General features: G+C 43.2%; 1 protein-coding gene across 1 annotated transcript; it reads right to left on the reverse strand.

The window, feature by feature from the left end:
- Positions 1-1,832: 1,832 nt before the first annotated feature.
- On the reverse strand, positions 1,833-23,544 carry PPP4R3A (protein phosphatase 4 regulatory subunit 3A). The gene is made up of 15 exons (XM_075192562.1): positions 22,672-23,544; positions 19,443-19,498; positions 17,903-18,001; positions 16,918-17,535; positions 11,648-11,725; positions 11,375-11,491; positions 11,041-11,157; positions 10,249-10,380; positions 8,591-8,693; positions 8,076-8,234; positions 6,981-7,150; positions 5,541-5,683; positions 4,636-4,826; positions 2,963-3,189; positions 1,833-2,631 (listed from the first exon to the last, which is right to left on the reverse strand). The coding sequence occupies exons 1-15, from the start codon at positions 22,811-22,813 to the stop codon at positions 2,515-2,517; spliced, it is 2,469 nt and encodes an 822-aa protein (XP_075048663.1). The 5' UTR covers positions 22,814-23,544; the 3' UTR covers positions 1,833-2,514.

Below are 23,544 nucleotides of genomic sequence, written 5' to 3' on the forward strand. Positions count from 1 at the left end.
TCCTCTGCTGTTGGCATGGATCTCAAAACCTGTAAAATGTTGTTCGATATACAGAGCTGTTGGCCAGCACGGTGGCTCAGTGGTTAGCACTTCTGTCTCACAGCACTGGCGTCATGAATTTGATTCCCGACCATGGCCTTATCAGTGTGGAGTTTGTATTTTTTCCCCGTGTTTGCGTGGGTTTCCTCTGGGTGCTCCGGTTTCCTCCCACACTCCAAAAACATACTGGTAGGTTAATTGGCTGCTATCAAATTGCCCTTAGTCTCTCTCGGTCTGTGTATGTTAAAGGATTTAGATTGTAAGCTCCAATGGGGCAGGGACTGATGTGAGCGAGTTATCTGTACAGTGCTGCGGAATTAATCAGACCACAAATGCTGGAAACGTTACTATAACGGGGCACAGATGAACAGAGAGCAGAGGTTTACTTTAACTGCACCAATATATGGACATGGATCTATCCATGAAGCCATGTTCAGTAAAACGCTCTGAAGAGACCGATGTAACAAATGGATCACTTACTTATGCTTCACATCTGAAATAAGGGAAATAGGATGATCTCTTCCGTCAGAAACATGCGATAATTACCTGAAACAATGGTCCATTTAATTTCACCAGTTAGAATGACACTCATTAGGATGGAGAGAGTTATTTAATAACAATTCCCTCCTTACTGGTCTTCCCAAAAACAGACTCAAACCCCTACAATCTATTTTGCACGCTGCGGGAAGATTGATTTTCCTTGCAAATCGTTATTCCTCTGTTGAATCACTCTGTATGTCTCTACACTGGTTGCCGTTTTCTACCAAATCCAATATAAAATACTCTTACTAACCTACAAGGCCATCAACAAAGCTGCACCAACATACATCTCCTCTCTTGTCTCAAAATATCTCCCAACCCGGCAACTTCGTTCTGCACAAGATCTGCGTCTCTCATCCACCCTCATTACATCCTCCCATTCCCGATTACAGGACTTTTTTCGGGCTGCACCCACTCTATGGAATGCTCTCCCTCGCACAATAAGACTGTCTCTCCTCTGGTCTACAAACTTTCAAGCGTTCTCTGAAAACCCACCTCTTCAGACAAGCTTATAATATTCCTCAACCACCCTCTTAACCTCACTACATTACCCCATTACCACCTGTTCTACAACTACCCCTTGATCACCATTGTTGTGTGACAGGATCATTTAGCTTATGAGTCACTTTTACCTTTGCAGTCTGGCTGGGCCGACTGCAAATGTAGACTTAACCTCATGTGTCAAACTCCCATTGCCCATTAGATTGTAAGCTTGCGAGCAGGGTCTTCTCACCTCTTTGTCTGTTTTACCCAGTTTGATTATTAGTTTACTTTGTTTGTCCCCAATTGTAAAGTGCTACGGAATATGTTGGCGCTATATAAATAAATAAAATGATGATGATGATAACAATAGTAACTCATAGCCAAAAATCAAGTTTGATCAACCGACTGCAAGTCAGACTAAGCACATTCACTCTAATAACCAATGAGGGAGGAGTCACATTGTGAGGGTTTAAGTTCCTAATATACAAGGCAATGGGTACAATGTGTAATGAACTAGTAATATTAAAGAGACGGCTTCCCCTGTGTGTAAGTAAATAAATATTATTGAAAAGAGAAAATAAAACGTGTCTCCTTCCTCGTTAAGTGCTCCGGCAGCGACGAACAGTGAAACGCAGGTAACCATCACAAGACTAATTATATTACATGAAAAAGAAATTTAATGGTCCCAAATATAGAATCAACAAGTCGACAGACTCAGGGTGGAGAGAAGATATAAAACGATACAAATCAGGACACAAAATGACCACATCTAGAATTCCACTCAAATTTTAATCAAGATGGGGTGGAGATTTTTCCCCTACACCTCCAAAAGAAAGCTGCAGTTTAAGGGCATACGGGGGTATTGAGTTGGAAAAGAAAATAAAAAAGAAGAAAAAAAAAAAAAAGAAGAAGAAAAGAATGGAGGAAAAACGTGTTATAATCGGCTCACCCCACCGAGGGTTTTTAAAACCTGTTGTGGCAAATGTAATGACAAAAAATGTTCAGGATGTATGAATCCTATAACAGGTGGAAACGTTCCACCCAAACAGAAGTGCTGGCATCCATCGTATAGCTGCAGGCTTTCCTCTCCTGAACGACGCGTTTTGGAGCCTCTCTCCTTCTCTCGCTTTAAGCTTAGGAGCATCTGACCAGCCAATCGAGAGTTCAACACGAAACTCCTGCCCTGTTGGCTTTTTTTTTTTATTTGACTTTTATTTTTCCTTCCCTGAGAAAAGGGCAATGTGTGGTCTGTGGGAGAGTACAAGGCGTCCAAGTCCTTTCTTACCATGGTCAATCTCCCCTCTCCTCGAGCTCCTGGGGATTGGCACTTATGAGCAGATATCTACAGGTTGGATTGTGTCAGACTTGCTCACAGCGCTGTGCGGCTGTGGTGGGTTTTCTGTTGTTTGTGGGAGATCACTTGGATGGGAGTTGTCCGAACAGATGCTGGTATTACGAGCCTAACCTTGCTTTCTTAGAGACCGGAAGAGTCTCTTCCTTCTCCTCTTCATCTTCGTCATCCTCCTCCTCGTCATCATCTGGATAATCCACCAGTCCTACCATGCCTCCCTAAAATCAAATAATGAGAATTAACCAGGTAAAAGGCTCAATGTGCAGTGCTTTACTAAGGTGAGAAACACTCAGACATTTAAGAATCTGTCGGTTAATCTAAGCCCTAAGTAATGGCATCACATTAAAGCATCATTGGAAAGATCAGGGTCCTCCTACAGCACAGAGGCGTGAGGTCAGGCTGCCGGCCTTAATTTGTGATGTCATTTGTACCGCTATCAGAAAAAAGGTTCATACAGCCATCTGGCTCACTACGGTCTATTTTCAGGATTTAAATAAGACTTTATACGGTAGTAATGACGCGTGACTCTCTTATTATCTGTAAAATTACCTTTGTAGTAATAGCTGCCATCTGGGGTGTGCTTTTGGAAACTGATCCGGGAGACCCAGGGGAGCCTGGAGATCCAGGGGGACTGGGTGACCCCGGTAAGCTGCTTGCTGTTGATTGGCTGGTGAGGTTTGTCTTCGTCACTCCAGAAAAGGAAAGCTTAAAGCTTGAACTCTGGCGGGCAGTGAGGTTGGTCTTTAGAAGGACCTCTTTCTCTTCACTCTCCTTCACTGGAAACCATGGGCACAGCTGGTTAGTGATCACTCATTACATGAAGTATTATAAAAGCCCCAATAAGACATGAAAAAGAAAGATATCATTACTGTAAATGAAGCATCAACTGGAAACCCTAAATTACAACCAGCTTTACAAGAGGTATTAAGAGACCAGTCACACATACCAAGAGCGTATTCCTAACTGTGGCACTTTTACATATAGATGAGCAATATTTGTATTTTTCCTGACAGAACTATGGTTCCTGTGAAACGCGTTGAGACCATTGTATCGTAGTTTATTCTCCATTGTTATTACTCTGATGATTTTCTACGATATGACAATTTACACAACCGAGAGGGGACAGACTACATCCCCAATTGACAAAGACCAGTCCGAGCTAAGGTCAAAGGTGAATTTTACTTTACCACCAACTGCTCTAGTATTTTACCTAATCTGGGTACTCTTAGCGTCCCGTGATGTCACAGAATCAATAGACTATTCACAAAAACACACTTTCACTTTGTGCAACCAACACATTTAAGAACAGTTTAGCAGGAACACGATGTGAAAACTACCTGCCATTATATATTCAAATTCTATAATTCATTTCAAAACAATGTTGCATTCTACAACCATTTTTCAGAGAATATGGTGATTAATTGGATGTTACTTCTGATGGAGAAGTGTAAAAAACACACAGAAATCGCAGTAATCTAGGTATTTCTAGTATTTTGATATATTTCTCTCTTTATTCTTCAGAATACAGCCCAGGATGCTCATACAACTGCTCCTCTTTTATAAAGAAAACATGATCTATGGACTTAGGAGCAGTTTCCCTGGAGGTGTCTGGGAACACACACCGGTGACGACAACCAGGGTATTGTTGGAGGACTCCGCATCACTGTACGGCCTGCTCGGGTAGACTGGGGTAATAGATTTTATGGCAGTAGAACACTTGTAGTCGTTACAGACAGATTCCCGTTTCTCTGTAAAGTCACCAACCTTTTTTAATTCATAACCCCGGTCAGTAATAAAATAATTTGCAAGTCTAAACGTATTAACTCCTCTGCAGCACCAACACCACAACGGGTGATCCTGCTTCTTTGCCCAAGTGCCAGGGTCTGTTTCCAATCTAGCCATACAACTGCCAACTGACCTAATTCAGCTGGGCAACACTGGGGCAGGTAGTCAGGTAGCCACATACACGGGGATTATCTGCAGTCCAGGCAGTAAGATGTACCTGAAAATGATCTGACCATTTCTGATCATTTAGCTGCTTAACCAAAGTATCTCTAGTGGCAGAGGCTGCCCATTGGCTGCCTAGAGACACAAACGGGGAAGGAGGACAGAACAGCTGGACACTTTATATGCTGAATGCCGGGCATTATGAATTTTAATCTGAACTTCTAAAAACAGATGGTATTCTTCATTTTGAGCCAAACCCCCCTGACAACACCTACATTTCTTTCTTTCCATGAACTTGCTGATAGGATCCATCAGATCATCACTGCTCTTTATCTTGTCAGAAGGGAGAACCATTGGATCTCCGTCCTCAAGGTCATCCTCGTCGGTGTTAAACCACATCTCTTCCTCATCCTCTATGGAGCGGGCGTCTCGTCGGTACCGGTGATTCCGGAGGATGGATCGCATGCTGCGGACAAAGCAATTAACCCATCAGCAACTTGTTGGTGCGCTATTCTACATAATGGGATAAAGGACAGACGAAAAGCAAACTGAAGAGTGATTATTAGTGTCTAGTGGAGGCTTCAGCCTTGTATACAAAGAATTTCCTTATGTGACGTAAGTAATAGCGTAGATGTATCATGTACGGCAGTGGGCAACCTGAGGCTCTCCAGGTTCTATGAAACTACAAGTTCCAGCAAATCCTGCCAGCTATCAGGGGCTTGGGGTCCCCCCGCACCTGGAGAGCCACAGGCCCGATGTATGGTAAAGTGTCGGGAACTTGTTCAGACTAGAGATACTTTATATATAGAACTTTAACATAAATTAAATTTACATAAAATAACAGCCACCAAAAGACTGAGATATGGAGTCTCGACAAGCGATACACTGCAGAATACGCCGCACTGTAGTAGAAGTAACATCTCACACCTGGCACCGGGATGGTTTACCATATAAAAAGCTGCTACACTAGAATAACAATAATGCATTGTATACGGAGCGGAGGTCTGTTCCTCCTAGGACCGGCACACACAGGTCACTAGTATCTGCAGGTAACAGTGATGGACGAGCGAGCGCTCAGGGAATACGGGCAACAGCGTAAGTATTTATAAAGTCAGTATCGTCTGCAGGGAAACAATCCATTCTACTTCCCGCAGGACTCAAACATATAGCACGCGGGCACCTGTCAAGTTTGGGATTGTCTTGTCTCTCTCGCTGCTGGTCATATCGCAGTTTAAGTCCTTTGAAGGTCTGCACGTAATCCACATCCTCCAACGCTTTCCAGTAATTCTCGATGATGTGCGCAGTTAATGATTTGACATCCTCCTGTAAGAGACAAGTGTCGAAGAAATTACTGGACACATCACAAACTCAGCAGCAGGGAAAGATAACACAATGGGGTGTAATCTGCATCAACGTGGGGGAATATTTGCAGAGTACAGTTACAGTCACTTTTAGCGAATACCCCCATTGTGTAATGTAAATATTTAGTGCACACAAATGTCCTTATTCTAGATCTTTGCCTAATTTCTATGATGGTGCTAGTAAGTCTACCTGCAGAGCTCAGCAATTAGTACAGTTCCATTGTTTCCCCTGTGATGGGCACAATTAAGCAGAAATTTTTTAGGTTAATGTCCCTTTAACTGATGTAAAATTACAGCTGCTGCCATCAGTCTCAGAAACCAGACACGTTTAAAGGGGTCTTCCACCACCGGACAACTATTTAATGGGTTTGTATAAACCTTCCTACAACCTGTACTACACCCTTTTCTTGTCATCTACCTGGTGTGATTCCAGCTATGTCTTCATAGAGAGAGTGGTTTGTTTAGTCCTCTCTGGGCTCCAGCTCTCAGCTGGTCTCTAGATACAACAGACATAGTCTGTCCATGGAAACAAACTGTTCGGCTAATAGACGGAGAAAGGCCAGTACAAGCCAATAAATGAGTTATCTGTGGGTGGATAATCCTGCTGGCTTTATAAAAGCCTAGATAAATATCTACATGGCATATTCTGTGTGTTTATCTATCCATGTAAAGCCTTCGATACGCTGGGAGAACACACACTGGGCTGTGCAAAAGGACCTGCTAAAGAGGGGCTAATAGCAAGGCAAATATGTTAATGACCACTTAATAACTAATCTCATTAATTAATCACGCATGATGGTAGTTCCATTTTTTTGCTCCAAGACAGACATCCTAAATGTGGTTGTTGTACATATTCATTTCCTTTCTAATTCCCAATACGCACATAGGCTATTATATGAATATCTCTCTATATGCACAGTATAGCTCAGTCCTCCAGATTGTCATACATCATCACCATTTATTTATATAGCGCCACCAATTCCACAGCGCTGTACTGAGAACTCACTCACATCAGTCCCTGCCCCATTGGCGCTTACAGTCTAAATTCCCTTACACACATACACAGACCAAGAGAGACTAGGGTAAATTTAATAACAGCCAATTAACCTACTAGTATGTTTCGGGAGTGTGGGAGAGAACATACAAACTCCACACAGACAGGACCCTGGTCAAGAACTAGCTCCAGTGCAGCGAGGGCTGTGGAAGGCAGGGAACGATCCAGTAACGTGTATAATTACAGAGTAAAACAATCCACTCACCACTCGGACGTGTTCAAAGATCTCTATGATTGCCGAGTTCAGGAGGTTATACCGGGAACCATTATTGAGGAACGCTTTTACCACGGGCTCAAACAGGAAGCTTTTCACTATGTATCGGTTGTAGAATTCATCCTTAAGGCCGACTATCTTTCGCATGAACCTCAGCGCGCCTGTAACAACACAGAGAAACATTAGATGTGTGGAACAACACATCGCTACAGAGTCACAGATAAAACCTCTTACTGAACACAGTACATCAATTATGTATAGTATAGTATATAAACTAGTATAAAATTGAATTAGTGGCCTAAAAACCGGTCATACTGTTCAGATTTTGATAATCACATTCTGACTTTGCCGATCACACTAAATGGACCTTGTGTCACCCAGTTGATCGACCCGAGATCTGAGCGGACAGATGGGTCCAAAGTGAACATGATACAATGTGAAAGTGGGAGTGGGAAAACATGGAGGGGAACCTAACACAAGCCAAGGAACGATCTGTACCCTGATGAAATCTGCAGCGATTAATCCACCAATACCGTCTTTCTCATAGTGTAATCAAATCAGTGTTCCCTGGTCACACTAGCAATTAGACAAAACCAAAATATGCCAATGTAGAGAACAGACAGAGGGCCCCTTTTAAATTTTGCTGAGGGGCCCAGCCACTTCTAGGTACGCCCCCTGGTCCACCTAACATCGTACTGCTGCGCGGAACACCGACGTAGCGGCAGCCTCCGCTGCACGGAACACTGACGTAACGGCAGCCTCCGCTGCACGGAACACTGACGTAACGGCAGTCTCCGCTGCACGGAACACTGACGTAACGGCAGCCTCCGCTGCACGGAACACTGACGTAACGGCAGCCTCCGCTGCACGGAACACTGACGTAACGGCAGCCTCCGCTGCACGGAACACTGACGTAACGGCAGCCTCCGCTGCACGGAACACTGACGTAACGGCAGCCTCCGCTGCACGGAACACTGACGTAACGGCAGCCTCCGCTGCACGGAACACTGACGTAACGGCAGCCTCCGCTGCACGGAACACTGACGTAACGGCTGACGCCACACGCGAGTGGTCCGAGGAACTCACACAGCGCCAGGAAGGAGTGCATAGACGACATGAGCACCAGCACCCTGCGCAGGATGTCCTTGTTGATGATGTAATTCTTGATGTGATACGTGTGATGCTCCACACAGAACGTCAGAAGCTCCAGGATCAGAGCCAGCAGCTGGGCAGTCTGGAAATCATCTGAGGAGCAACAAAACAAATGTAAAAAAGGGAAAAGGAAACAATTCAAAGTAACTTTACTGAAACAAAAAGTAAATTCCAAATTTGTTTTTAAGCCCTAAATTATTTTCTTAAAGCAAATAATATGTGAATCTGCCCTATTGTTTCCAGCTCATTAACAAGTGAAAACCCAAACAGATATTTGCTCCTACACTAGGATCCAGTTGTACTTCTCACATCGATCCCTCTTTGGATTTGGCAGATAATCTTACTAATATGAATTTTACATTGGCAAACGGGGGATGGAGTGCATTCATGCCTTCCCTGCAGACAGAACATTATACGTCTGTGTACAATACCGTGCTCTGTTCTCTGACCTTTGCTGGGCCTCTCCTCCGTAGTGTTGGCCAGTAAGGGGGCGGTGAGGACGTGCATGCAGTGTTTGTAGAAGAAACCTAAGAATTCCGTCTTCTCTGTTTTCTAAGAAAACAAATGAAAATGTTTTCAGTTCCTGATCAATGTAAACCTGTTAAGGAACGAACAGGTGATTGTAACCACATGGACAGGATAAGCAGGATGTGATGCAGGTACAGAGCAGATTAATGGGATAGGGTGGCACAGAGCAGAGGAAGGTGAAGTTCCAGGCTACAGGGAGGCCCAGGGAGAAAAGGAGTGGATTGGGAAGATACAGTATATCAGACAGAGAGAAGGATGTGGCTGGTACAGCGCAGTATAACACATACTATAGTATAGTACATTGACAGGAAAGACTGCAGAGTGAGAAGAAGTGTATAGGATATCAGAGAGATGGGATGAACCAAGACGCATGAGCTGGTGAAGCACCAGCAGTACAGCACAGCTTGAAGAAACGCATGGAATGTGGAGATATAGAAGTATAGCACAGTACAGAGGTACAGCAGTCCAATGAAAACCCACCGGGGAAAAATAGGTGGTACAGAATACAATAGGAATGGACAGAGGGAACAGGGATGAACAGTGCAGCGCAGAGACACTGTGAATAGGGAGGTACAGGACAGCGCAGAGAGACACTGTGAATAGAGGTACATGACAGCACAGAGAGACACTGTGAATAGGGTGGTACAGGACAGCACAGAGAGACACTGAACAGGGAGGTACAGGACAGCACAGACACACACTGTGAATAGGGAGGTACAGGACAGCGCAGAGACACACTGTGAATAGGGAGGTACAGGACAGCGCAGAGACACACTGTGAATAGGGAGGTACAGGACAGCGCAGAGACACACTGTGAACAGGGAGGTACAGGACAGCGCAGAGACACACTGTGAACAGGGAGGTACAGGACAGCGCAGAGACACACTGTGAACAGGGAGGTACAGGACAGCGCAGAGAGACACTGTGAACAGGGAGGTACAGGACAGCGCAGAGAGACACTGTGAACAGGGAGGTACAGGACAGCGCAGAGAGACACTGTGAACAGGGAGGTACAGGACAGCGCAGAGAGACACTGAGAATAGGGAGGTACAGGACAGCGCAGAGAGACACTGAGAATAGGGAGGTACAGGACAGCGCAGAGAGACACTGAGAATAGGGAGGTACAGGACAGCGCAGAGAGACACTGAGAATAGGGAGGTACAGGACAGCGCAGAGAGACACTGAGAATAGGGAGGTACAGGACAGCGCAGAGAGACACTGAGAATAGGGAGGTACAGGACAGCGCAGAGAGACACTGAGAATAGGGAGGTACAGGACAGCGCAGAGAGACACTGAGAATAGGGAGGTACAGGACAGCGCAGAGAGACACTGAGAATAGGGAGGTACAGGACAGCGCAGAGAGACACTGTGAATAAGGAGGTACAGGACAGCGCAGAGAGACACTGTGAATAAGGAGGTACAGGACAGCACAGAGACACTGTGAACAGGGAGGTACAGGACAGCGCAGAGAGACACTGAGAATAGGGAGGTACAGGACAGCGCAGAGAGACACTGTGAACAGGGAGGTACAGGACAGCTTAGATAAACAAATATAAATTTGGATGCAGCGTTTTCTTACACTTGTTGTGGCCAGCATGTTATCTGGGTCTACTAAGGTCCGCAAAAGTCCTGTGAGCTGCACAGCGCCTCCCAACTCTGGGTCTGTGTCGCATATCATATGTTCAATGATGAGATTAATCAGCAAGATGTCCTAACGAGGAGAGGAAAGGCTCAAAGACTGGTCTCAGAAATATTACATCCTACTTATAAACCTCCATACACCTGACTCCGTTTCAGACAACATAGAAATGTGCTGGGTAGATGGAGCCACATTAACATAACTATTAAATAATATTTTTACATGGCGCACACAAACGTTACGGTACAGTGCACACAGATAACTTTAGCGCCTGAAGCACATTAAACAAAGTATCAAGAAGACGCTGGTAGGATTCAAATTAGGGTTTGACAATGTGTAAAGATCCAAGTACCCCATAAAGAGATTCCTTTTAAAAACCCTTTATAAAATAATGATTGTAAAGAAATGGGCTAAACAAATCTTCAGATGTCGATTTATGTAAAAGACGTACTGGAAATCCAAAGATTATTCGGAAATCAAAGGGGTGTTGCAATCCTAATTTACTGTAGAAAAAAAATAAACAAGTAAGGGCCAGTAGACGTCTCCATAAACTCCTACACCGAGGGCAATAAAAGAACGGAGCTCCCAGGTAAGGAGAAGGGGGTAAAACAGGCTGGGAGGAACCTGGCTTTTCTATGGTCAATATGAAGCACCAACGCATTCTGTGCTTAACCCATCATCATCCTTCGGTGTCCCCCAGGTGGATGAATATTATAATGAAGATATAATTACATCATCGTTCTGCTGAGCCTCCTGCATAACAAACTCCCGGACCATGGATGGGTTGTACTCCACCAAGTAGGAGAAGATATCGGTGGCTGCGCTGCGGACCTGCGTGTCGTCCATACCCTGCGGGGAGGACACAACAACAATGTATAAGTGAGTGCGAGATTGTGGTGATCCACACATAGCAGATAAACAGAGAGGATACTGGTGGACATCGATGGATGTCTACTGCCGGGGCTAGTTCAACAGCAGAGGGACACAAGAGGACTATGAAGGTTCTCACAAGAACATTGGAGATTCAGTATTGGCCCTAAAAGGACCTCAGCAGTATGTTACTTACCAGAATCACTTCCAGGGCGGGCAGAATGCCCATGTTAGATAGGGTCTTGAAGAAAGCATCTCTGTTTTGAGGTTGTAATGTTTGGGAGAAAGCACAAAACTCTTTCAGGAAGTTCACCTGAAATGCAAAATAGAGGATGAGGTAACATTTCTCTTTTCCCCAAAGCTCTAAAGAATTTTAAACTTAAACTTAATGATTAGAACTGGAGAGAAGATGGATTCTGGGTAAAGAAAAGCTGACACATCGGGGAAAGGCTACAGCGGTCGTACATACCAGTTCCTGCCTCTTTCCATCGTCCGTTGCTTCATCTGTCAGGTGCGCAAATAGTTCTGTTAGAAATTTCTCATCTTCCTAAAGCAGGGGGAGAGAGAGAATTACAGACGATAACTTGTACAGCTTCATTATATACAGAATATATCTTTATAACGTAGTATATCTAAGCAAGCTGCAAGTTAATATGCACCCTGGTATTTTATAGAGTACAGTGTTGCCTTCTAATATACAGGTGTTGCCGTTTTCTATGGAGTGATTTAGTAACCAAACGTTTCTTAGGAGCTTTTATAAGGAAATTGTTGACTACTTTACAAATACAAACATATACAACTGTTACAAATGTAGCTGTTCACAAGAGCTTACAATTTTAGGCAGCGCTAGATAAACACCAGGAGTCAAATAATGAAAATAATGTAATGTCGATACAGATGTTCAGTGGGTGTGAATCTGAAAGGGCCACAGCTCTTAAATACGATATGGTGGTTCCTAATATAATTTTGTCTAATCACTGATCAAGAAGGAGAAAAGGTACAGGAAATACAAGGTGGGGGTAGAGTAAGAGAACCTGCTAACAAATAATAGCCATAGATGTGGATATGGCTTAGAGACTTAGGGCTGTGCTGGAGAACTCTGAAGGAGCCATTTGGCTGTATCAACTTTGTTTAAGATAGAGATGCATTTGACATAACAATCTCCCTAAATCGGTGTGACAGTAGTCTCATATCAATATTCTGTGCTACTGGGGAATCTGCTCCTTCAACTATATAAGTCACAGTCTGTGGCTTCCTGCATCAGTGTGAGAGGAGTCTTCTATCACTTCTCTGTGTTGCTGGGGGACCCTGCTCCTTCCACTATGTCACGCTGTGGCTTCCTGTATCAGTGTTATAGCAGCTTCATATCACTTCTCTGTGCTGCTGGTGACCCTGCTCCATTCACTATATAACTCTCAGTCTTTGGCTTCTTACTGCTTCCATTCCCCTCCTCACATCATGACTCTGCCCCTGTCACATGCAGCCCTGTCCTCACTTACTCAATCACACGAGTGGACAGGTCACTGCCTCCCACAAGACCAGCAGACTCATCTCCTGAAATGTTCTGTGCTGCTGTGAACATTCCGATGATCCAGTTGACTACAGGTTGTCCTATCCCCCGTCCACTTCAAAACTGGCGACACACAGACTAACAGGAGATGAACACTGATAACAGTAAAGATGATCTAACCCTAGTCATATGCACCATATAGCAACAAATAATAAGTATCACATGAACAGCATTTGTAGATAGGGTTAAACGGATAAAGGACAATTAGCAGAGAATGACAGTGCTCCATTAGAGAAACAACAAGACAATAGAATTATAAAGTGTCACTGAAATAACTTGGTGTAACTGGGAACATTCAAATTGGTGAATGGATAAGTGGAATGAAACTGATACAGATAAAAACATGAGTGATCCATATACAATAATCACATATAGACTTCCAATTAGTGAAGGTAGACCTGCTCACAAGAGCTTACACTCTAGATAAAGCACACACGTGATAAAGCACACACGATGTCCAAATGAGACCATCAGCTCAGCTCCTTATTTTGCATGCTAGAGAAAAAAAATCCAACTGTTGAATAAAAAATAAACAATTCTAAAATACATTATCCATCTTTTAAATATAAAAGTAGGGTTTACTCTCTATTTCTGTAAAAGTTCAAGTTTGGGTAAATAGAACCTTGTGTATCTACATTATTTACAGTTTCTAAAATATGGCAGGACATTGACAATGGGGAATTGAGCCATCAGTCATGTGAATGCAGTTAAATAATATCACACATCTCAGGGTCTTTGGGGACCATTTATGGGAAACTGTGCAGAAAAGGAAATGCTGCCCATGGAAACCAAACTATAGCTGGACAAAGCCTAGAAACCAGGTGCCTAACAAAAATGACTGCTAGGTCTATGGACATACATCTTTCCTAACTCCCTTAAGGGACGCGCTCTGGTCTCGAGAGGTCACTGACTGACATAAATTATACATTATTTTGTCCATCCGTGTTCTATACTGCATTAGGAAAGAGACTGACTGGTTGCTATGGACAACACAACCTGCAGAACAGTTTTTATAAATGTCGCCCAGTTTGCCACCAGTTAATAAACATATTCTAAAATGACAATCCCTGTATTAGGGTGCAGAGATGCACTAATGCCCCACATGTAGTGACAGCATACAGCCCTGTACAGCTGAGGAGCTCAATCTTGGTTCTCAAGAGCAACCAAAAGGTCATGTTTTCAGGATTTCCTTAATCATGCACAGGGGAGCGGTTTTATTTTCCTGGGTCAGTAATTATTCCACCTGTCTCTACAGACAGAAACCCTGAACACATGACCTGTTGGCAGCTCTTGAGGACTGGATTTGAGCACCTTTGCTGTACTGTATACTGTAGACAAGCAAACAGCACTGTAACGCCAAAGTATGCATGGGCTGCTGTGCAGCGTTCAGTAGTCCTGACAGTACTCATAGTCAAGAAAAAAAACTATTCACCATTAAAAATCAGGCCAGGGTCAAATATATATATCTATATATAGCTATACAACTATTTAAAAAAAACACACAAAAAAACAAAAACACTTCTGCCTGAGATCACCTGTTGGAAACTCAAACTCAGTGTAGCTGCCAAAGATAGATCAGTGCTTCCATAGCAACAGTAACCATGAAAACAAACATTGCTAGGAAGAGAGCGTTCTAAACGTCCTATCTGGGAAACGGCAGCTACAGTGACTTTCTAAGTCTTCAGCAGCCAATTTCAGGCACAAGTCCTATTTTAAGTATCAGAAGTTATCACAGAAAGTTATAGTACCCAACAGAAGGATTTTAAATAGGCAACACATTTTTCATTTTGAAATCACCTTTCATTTCTATAAAGTTTTAATAAAACATGCAGCAAACAAAGGCATATAGTAAAAACACAAATGATTCAAATATTAAAAACATCTCTCTGGGGCTCACTGAAGCAGCGCTGACAATGACGTTTGATTCTTTAACACACCTATTTTTTACAAATCTGAATGCTATTTGTTTAATGTTTAAGTACCGGAGTGTGTTTCTGCATTTTGAAAGTCAGTCCCAGGTACCTGCATCAATCACCCTGCTCAGGCCATTACCAGGAGATGCATTCTCATCTAATTACCGCTTGTTTTGTTACTACTGGATATAACATGGAATTAACAGAGATCTATGTATTAGAGTTTCTGGTGACTCAAGGTCTCCTCTGGTTTAAAAGTTAAATAAGACCATACCCCTGCTTCTGCCCCTAGAACGGCCTCAGACAGTACGTAAAAGTACACTTATGTGGCATCCCTCTACTTGGCAGAACTAGACAAAATACACTTTAGTGTAACAGGAAGCATTCAGGAAGATAGTGGAGTTTTTTTGTACGGTCTATATATATATATATATATATTATATATATATATATATATAAAAAAAAAAAAAAAGAATATGATTGGTGTTGCACTTGTTTTTTTTAAAACCTGTTAATGTTTTTTAATGAAACCTTGATGAAGGTACCTACCGAAGAATCTATTAATAAAATTTCTCAACAAGTTTAAGACGACCTGTGCAATGTCGATCACATCCTTTGGGAGGTATTCAATTGTTCCGAAATCCCGCCGCGTAAAAACTACTACCGTTATTACGGTAGTAGTTTGCTGGATTTCAGCTCGCGGCTCAGGGAGCTACGAGCTGAAAGCCAGCGAGAAAGTTACCATAGTAACGGTTTTTCCGCGCACTATTACCGTAATAACTGTTGTATTACCCAGTATTGTTTAATATCCCCAATTATAAAGCACTATAGAGTATGCTGGCGCTTTATAAACGTCAATAACCAATTTAACTTTTTCAGATATGTACACACAGACTGTGACAACTCTGCTGCGTTAATTATCTATAAATATCGAGCCATTTCATTTCTTTTGGGAAACAATGAAAAAAAAAAAAGTTAACAAAACTGATTTTTTGGGTCAATGAGATGTAAACCCCATTCAGACATTCAACCTATAAAGTAGAGATTGTTCATTAAAACATACAGGCATCAGATCTCCAACACTCATAAATATTACCAAGAATGAGAGCCTTGGAGTATTGGATATGACAGCTATAGGAGGCACAGCGCCTCTAGTGGACACATGAGCACTGCAGCACCGAACAATGACTGCAGATCAAATGTTTGCCAAGCACTTCCTGTGACTCGTATTTTCGATATTTATAAGTTTCCAGTACAATGTTACCCTTTAATGACAGTCACTCCGAGCAGCAGCCAGAAGCAGAGATATCAAGGGCAAAACCCTTTTACTAGGATCACATATATAAATATAAATATTATTTATACAATTACAGGAAACATTTACACTGAACAATAATTCCTATTTACAGTTATCCAAACCGTTCATAATTTTACGGTTAAAGTACGTTAGCCTGTAAAGTCTCACAGGGGTACGGCTGTCAATTCCTATTGTACATCTACATTTCTGTGTTACTATGCATGTCCCATTGCTATCCTCGCTTTGTACAGAGCTGCAGACAATATTGGCGCTATATAAAAGTGTAATAACAGAAAAGGTTTGGTATAGTTATATGAAACAGAAAAAAACATGCATTAAAAACAGCACTTTATAAAAATAAAAAAAAAGTATTTATACACGAGAACAATGGTGCACTGCCTTAAAGAGACGCATTTCTTTCATAACTGCGTTCAGGACCAGAACACTATTAAAATATAAAAATAAATGGCGTCAACCAAGAAAATCTATGGACTTTGTAGGCCCACAAAAAAAAACCCAAAAAGAAAAACCATCGAGGGACAACAACGAGACCACAGCAATTAGTTGAACAGCACTGCACTAAAATAGATATTTTGAAAAATAAAAATAAAAGGAAAGATACTTTATCGAGCTCGTATTATGTGCTAACACTAGTTTGGATGTCAGTGACAAGGCCTTATCTGTGCTCTTAAGTAGTTCCCTTCAATGTTTGGAGGCCCCGGATGCAGAAAAATCGGCCCCAACGCTGAGACTGTGGCCAATATGGAGAAGTTGACCCAAGTACAAGTGGTATGAAAAAAGAAAAGATTTAGACTAACATCCCATCAGCATCTAATACATTTGGAAAGTGGTTCATATGCAGCACACACACAGTGCATCTCACATTACAAAGAGCCATGAACACAACAAGTTTCTCTCAGGTCAATGGATGGACGCTCGGGAAAGCAACGTGAACTCACCTGTAACATCCCAACTATCTCCACTTTGTTAAAAAATATGAAGGAGTGGAGAGTAGACAACATGTTTTCTTCAAAGACGGAGGGGGTGGGTAACACCACGTCTTGTATGTACTGCACTCTGTAGGTCTGGTGGATTTTCTGTTTGAGTTCTGGGTCCGATATTGGAATCACCTCTTTAAACTTTGCAGTTTTTGTTAGGAACTCCCTGTGTTTGCGCTGCATGGATAAGGAAGGGTCGTACTCCAAGCACCCAATGATGTCCATGATGCAGTCTTCAGAAAACATGACCTCAAAGAGTGCAGTTCGGTTTAAGAGGAAGATGCCCTTGACAATTTCATACAAGTGGTGTAATCCTTCAATGTTCTCCAAGTCTTCACACACGTGGAAAAGTTCAAGGAGTTTTTTGATGTATCCGTCATTTTCCAGGGCCAGCGCCAGTTTTTCACGCCGAAGCGGAGACGGTAACGAAGAGGCCACAACTTCTGCGATCTCTTCTAGTCTACCGAGTTCACAGGATGGTAGTTCCAAGCCCGGGGATGACATATCCTCAAAGCGCTCCTCTTCCGATTCATCCACCAGGTCCTGAGTGATGTCCACGGAGGGGTCCTTCCCTTGAACCTGCAGAAAGGGGCCGCACGTTAGATGCCAAATGACTAGCAGCAAAAATTCTGCTTTCCTAAATGTATCAGCTCCACGAGTGTAAATTCAGCTGCCACCTTATTTGTAAACTTCTGAATGCCAAAAATAAACTACTTATATTTTCAAAACAACCAAATCAATTCCTATAATATATATATTTATATATTTTTTACAAGCAACTGCTTTATACACTTAAGGGATTTAAACATATTGACTGCAAAAGTGACCTGAACTATAGAATCCAATATAATGTGCGATGTTGCAAACACAAGCCGTTCTTGCATCACATCCAAAAGACTGAACGTGGAACAGGCAACACTGACATCCAGAGAATCTCATCACATACCTGACATATTTTCTCCCAAATCTCATCACATCCAGCTTTTTCCTGAAAACTCAGGGCTAAGTCATAGTTTTCTGCTTCTGACCACACGATCAAAGTATCCTACAACAAAACAAAATGCCACAATAATTAAAAGCAACAAAATATTACAAAGGGAAGAATAATTAGGAAAGAAATCTGCAAAATGCACAATATTCATTAAATAACAGACAAATTTTTCACAGGAAAAGTCCTACACTCCCAAATAGCAGAATAATGCCCAATGCCCGAGACATCTCTATGTTTATTTAAACATAACATTAAAAGAAAACCCTATACCTCCTGAAAAATTAATTAAATTTCGGTATGGTAGATAAATAGATTTTAAAGTTATTCAAAGCAAGAGTGATGCAGCAGGGTACCGTAAAAAGGGCTCTGGCCATTTAAATGTAAACTAGTTTTGGTGTCGAAGGGGTTAATACAGCGACGTAGAAATCCCGGTTGTCGAAGCAACTAATAATGTTCCCTGGTAATTGGAGGACGTCTCCCTGTTGTGACTACTGGGCGACAACAGTGTACAGGGACTGTAAGCGCTGTCGCCAACACTTAGTGCTTCCAGGTTATACTATCGTATGAATGACCATTGCGAGGGTGCACAATGCTGTGACCGGTGAATGACTCCTTTTGGTGGGGGTCGTACTTGCCAGAGTGTGAATACCTCTTGTGACAAAGCCACCAGCCAGTCCCAATGTGTAAATGCCTTTGATGGCAACGTCAGCAACAGTGCGCCAGCTACAAAAGAGCTGGGATGACCGTGCAGGCGAACGTTGGCACCGCCTTCTGCCTCTACCAGAAACCTCTAAACTCATCACTGATCTCCTTAGAGGAGGGAGAACCCCTGCATCGAGCAATACCCAGAGAGGCTCTCTAAACCAGGCCTGTCCAACCTGTGGCCCTCCAGATGTTTGTGAAACTACAAGTCCCAGCATGCCCTTCCAGCTATCAGCTCTTTGTCTACCAGCAAAGCATGCTGGGGCTTGTAGTTTCACAACACCTCGAGGGCCACAGGTTGGACAGGCCTGCTCTAGACCCTGCCCCAAGTTAGAGCATCAGTAGACATGCAACAACATTACCTTACATGTGACTGACAATGTTACTGCATCTAGCACACATTACTTATATCAAAAATAAAGGAATGGTGGAAAAAAAAATATGTCTCCCATTATTACAATTATTAGTGCTCAAAGTACACATTTTGGTATCACTATACAAGTTAAAGAACTTTGCATTCATTTAGCAATATATTTCTGGGAAGGGGCACAAACAGGTCTTGGTGCACTCTTTTTTACATACTTTTGCTCAAAATATCCATATTAAATAAAATGTAATTCTAATAAGCTACCAAAAGAAAAAAAAATTTGTCCTGAAAAAAATAAAAGTACAATTCCCTTGGGTAGTCCACGCCATAAGACTGGTGAAAGTGGCTTAAGGAAAATATTGGTCTGGTCATATGGAGCAAAACACTTGGTCCACATTACAATGGCGCAGAGATCGGTGTATTTACCTGTTGCTTCTGATAAGCAGTGTTGGGGTTAATCTTTGATTCCAAGAGCAGCGAGCCTGAAAGGAATAATAAACACAGTAAATCCAGCAGCCGTAGCAATCTCTGTGTAACTGGTGCGTGAGAAAAGGGCTGGTCCCCAGTTACTCACTGAACACCTTGGTAGCTGCAGAACCTCTTGGTAAACGTATATGTAGTGTGGGAAAATAGAAGATTAAATTAAGTGTCACTCGAGACTCTTAAGTAAATCTGAGTGTAAATCTGACAGCTTCTTGTAGATGTTACCTATCCTGTAAGTGTAACCACAGCATATGCTGCGACCTTATAACAACTCAATATTTATTACTGTCATTCCACAAAGGGACTAAAGATAATAACAAAAGCATAAAAACAAATAAAAGGTGTCTTGAAAATCACAGGAAGGACACTGGATTACAGTGTAAAACAATGTAAATATGATATATTATCAAATACAAATCAGTTATATTTTCCAAAAATGGATTATCCAGCCTCAAGAATATTGTTACCATCCCTAATAATTTATCAACCCTGAATGATTTTTTCCCCCTGTATTTATATTTACTGATGGATGCAGCCATTGCCGGTGTGTAACCGATTTGACAGGTCTCAAGAAACCAGTTTATTTACAGCTCTCATACCTCTATATACACAATCACATATAGCACATTACAGGGAGACAGAAAGCTGCATAGAAATTCAATTCAGTTCAATTCCTGACCATGGCCTTATCTGTGTGGAGTTTGTATGTTCTCCCCTTGTTTGCGTGGGTTTCCTCCGGGTGCTCTGGTTTCCTCCCACACTCCAAAAACATACTGGTAGGTTAATTGGCTGCTATTAAATTCATCCTAGTCTCTCTGTCTGTTTGTTAGGAAATTTAGATTGTAAGCTCCAATGGGGCAGGGACTGATGTGAATGAGTCACTTATTTACGCAATGCTGTACAGAGTACAGCGCTGCGTAAATTAGTGGCGCCAATGATAGCTGGTCATTTGTGCAAAAAAATGCTGTTTAACTTTAGCAAAACATTCTTAAAAATCAAGGCCATAAATATTTCCCTCACTTTCTCCTACTACTTCTTACATAACTTGCTCTGACTTTACAGTCCTACCCCCTCCAACCTCCTCCCTTTATAACTAATATTTTTTAGGAATTATATCAAGAAGTATTTACAAAATTATATATCTAACATTATTCTCTAGATCATGTACAGACTTCAACAGAACAGTGTCCCTAGAAGAGAATAATGCCACATTTATGTCATTTTAGAGCAGTCTCTGGTTCCATCAAGACACACACCATGGCTGCACCCAGTCAGCAATTGGCTGCGTTTGCAGAATTGATGTAGGCAAACTGTTGTACAGTGTTTAGCGAGACGAAATAGATGGAGAATTCATTTTGTACTGAAGAACAGGTCAAAAGCTTGCAATATTTGTAGATTGTACATATTTTTCACTAAACAACTGATCCTGACACTGATTTAAGCCTGTACACAACAACCCATCCACCACTGTGGCATAGATATCTACATGTAGCTTAAATGCAATTTTTTAAATAAATGGGTTTTGAGAGTTTACTGAAGTGTATGTGGTGGCATCTGGTCACTATGTGTAGGACAGACACAATGTGTCACAACACAACCTATGGTGTGACAAGATGCCCGCAAATATACTTTTACTGTGTAACCTTTACACGCTATAGGAAATGTGGTTAATGTTAGTTATTTCAGCTTCAATGGCATAAGTGCAACAATCTTTACCTATTAATAGTGCTAATGAAAAGCAAAACATGTCACTAGGAACAGGAAAGCGAGATTACAGCAGCTGGGAGGAAACCCTACAAATGCTACCTCTTATTACACATATAAGGACATAAATAAGTCTACGTTGGTTGACAGCATGAGGTAGTTGTCAAGACGACAGAATATAAATCAGATCACGCCATTTTTAAAATGACTGCACTTTTCTAAATGCTTGTACTTTATCAATAGTATTTGTTATTAAGGGTCTGCTCAAAACAAAACGTCAACGATTACAAATCAGACTGCACAAGATTTACATAAACTACAAATGCAGAACATACTTTTTGTTTGCAATCTACAGCATAATGCTAATTTTCTTCACATATTTGGCCTTATGACGACGCTGTAAGTGTATCTTGAACCAGAAGTGACATACAAACGGTGAATAGTCAGCGATTTGCACCTTTTACACGCTGACACCGGTGACATAAACATTTACAAATGCACTTAATGACTTAGAGCACCAGTGAGTAATAATTGGCTGTTTAAACATAGCCCAAGGCCTGCTTTATGTGGGTGTAATAGATATATTGAGCTGTGTTTGAGGTAATAAGCAGTGTACCATACAGAATATATATTTTACTAGGTAGCTATACCTCACATGTGCTAACACCCATGTGTATTTGGATATAATTCTAGTAAGTTATATAATAGGCCTTAAGCTGGTACACACTACAGAATTTTCCACCAACTTTTTATGCCGATCAATTTTACATGCGATCGATGGTCCGATCGCTCGGTCCATGGACTGCATACACACAGCCTTGTTTAGGACGATAAAGGGAAGAGCGGACGTCCCTTTAGCGACTTTTTACAGCCATGTTGTCGTGAGCAATGACTGTAATTTCGTACTCACTGTTGTGGATCTGTCGGAAGTTTATACACACTACACGGCGGAAACGAGATTGGAACGAAAATATTAAACGGTACGACCAACCAAATGAGGTGATAATTGTCCATTAGGGCAGACTTTCGACCATCGCGTCACAACACACACTGAGCCGACTTTTGAAGGAGTGGTCGTATGTCGGCTGTTTGAGCCGATTATTGGACGAAAAACGTGTAGTGTGTACCCAGCTTTAGGATGTTATGTAAATAGAAGATTCAGTTGCTGTCCAGAGTGGCTATAAAGTAGCAGGAGAGTGGTTATATGTACAGTATGTGGACCTGGGCATATTATTCTGAATATGGAGCCTATAAACGAGTAGATAGATACACAGTATATATATATATATATATATATATATATATATATATATATATATATATATACATACACACACACATACCCCAGCTTGTACGGGGGGGGGGGGGGGGGGGGGGGGGGGGGGGGGGGGGGGGGGGGGGGGGGGGGGGGGGGGGGGGGGGGGGGGGGGGACGACGACATGATAATGGGCATAATGTCGGGACTCACCATCGCTCTCGGCCCTCACCAGCAGGGACATGCCCTTCAGCCTCTCCACATAACCGGAGGACACATGGCCGGTACCTCGGTCGTCCCATTGTCGGTCCTCGTTCAGCGTGTAGACCTTCACCCGCCGCCGGGTGTCAGTCATCCTGGCGGCTCTCTGCTCCGGGAGGCCCGGTCCCCGGTCTTTCCTGACACCCGTTCCCCGGCGAGCAGGGCCCGACCCCCGGGCTTTCCTGACACACAAAGGACGACCGGTGCGGCCGGACCTGCGGGCTCTCCTGGCTCCTCTAACCCACCGTGCGAGGCCCGATCCCCGGGCTTTCCTGTCGGCCGCAGCCCAGCCCAAGCTCCGGGCTCTCGTGTTCCCACGTCTGGCAGAGCCGGCTCTCCTCACCCTCGTACCGCGGCCGACCAGGCCCGATCCCCGGGCTTTCCTGACACCCGTAACTGCTCCTTCGGTCTCTGCTCCTTAGGAATCAGGCGGCTCCCGGCGCGCAGGCCCGATCCCCGGGTTTTCCTGACAGAAACACCCGGTAATTTCCAAATCCCGCCCGTAGGCCGCGGATCCCCGGGCTTTCCTGGCGCGGGGCGGCCGAGAGCTGCGGTCCTCGGTCCGGTCTGTTCCTGTCTTCGAGGGACGGGTCCAAGGTCGGAGCCTGGAGGCGGCCGCGGGGGCCGTGCTCGGCCTGGGGAGCCCGGTGGTCTCTTCCCTGGTAGCGGGGGAGGCTGGAGGAGGAGCCCGGGCCTTACCTCAGTGTCCCGGCCGCTGCTCTCCGCTGACTCCCGGTGTCCCCGCCCTCTCTGCCCGTGCCTGGCCCAGTCTGTCAGTCACAGCGCCGCCATATTTTCTCGTCCCCTCCCTCCTGCACTCACCCC

The sequence above is a fragment of the Mixophyes fleayi genome, chromosome 12 (assembly GCF_038048845.1).
Source record: "Mixophyes fleayi isolate aMixFle1 chromosome 12, aMixFle1.hap1, whole genome shotgun sequence".
Lineage (NCBI taxonomy): Eukaryota > Metazoa > Chordata > Amphibia > Anura > Limnodynastidae > Mixophyes > Mixophyes fleayi.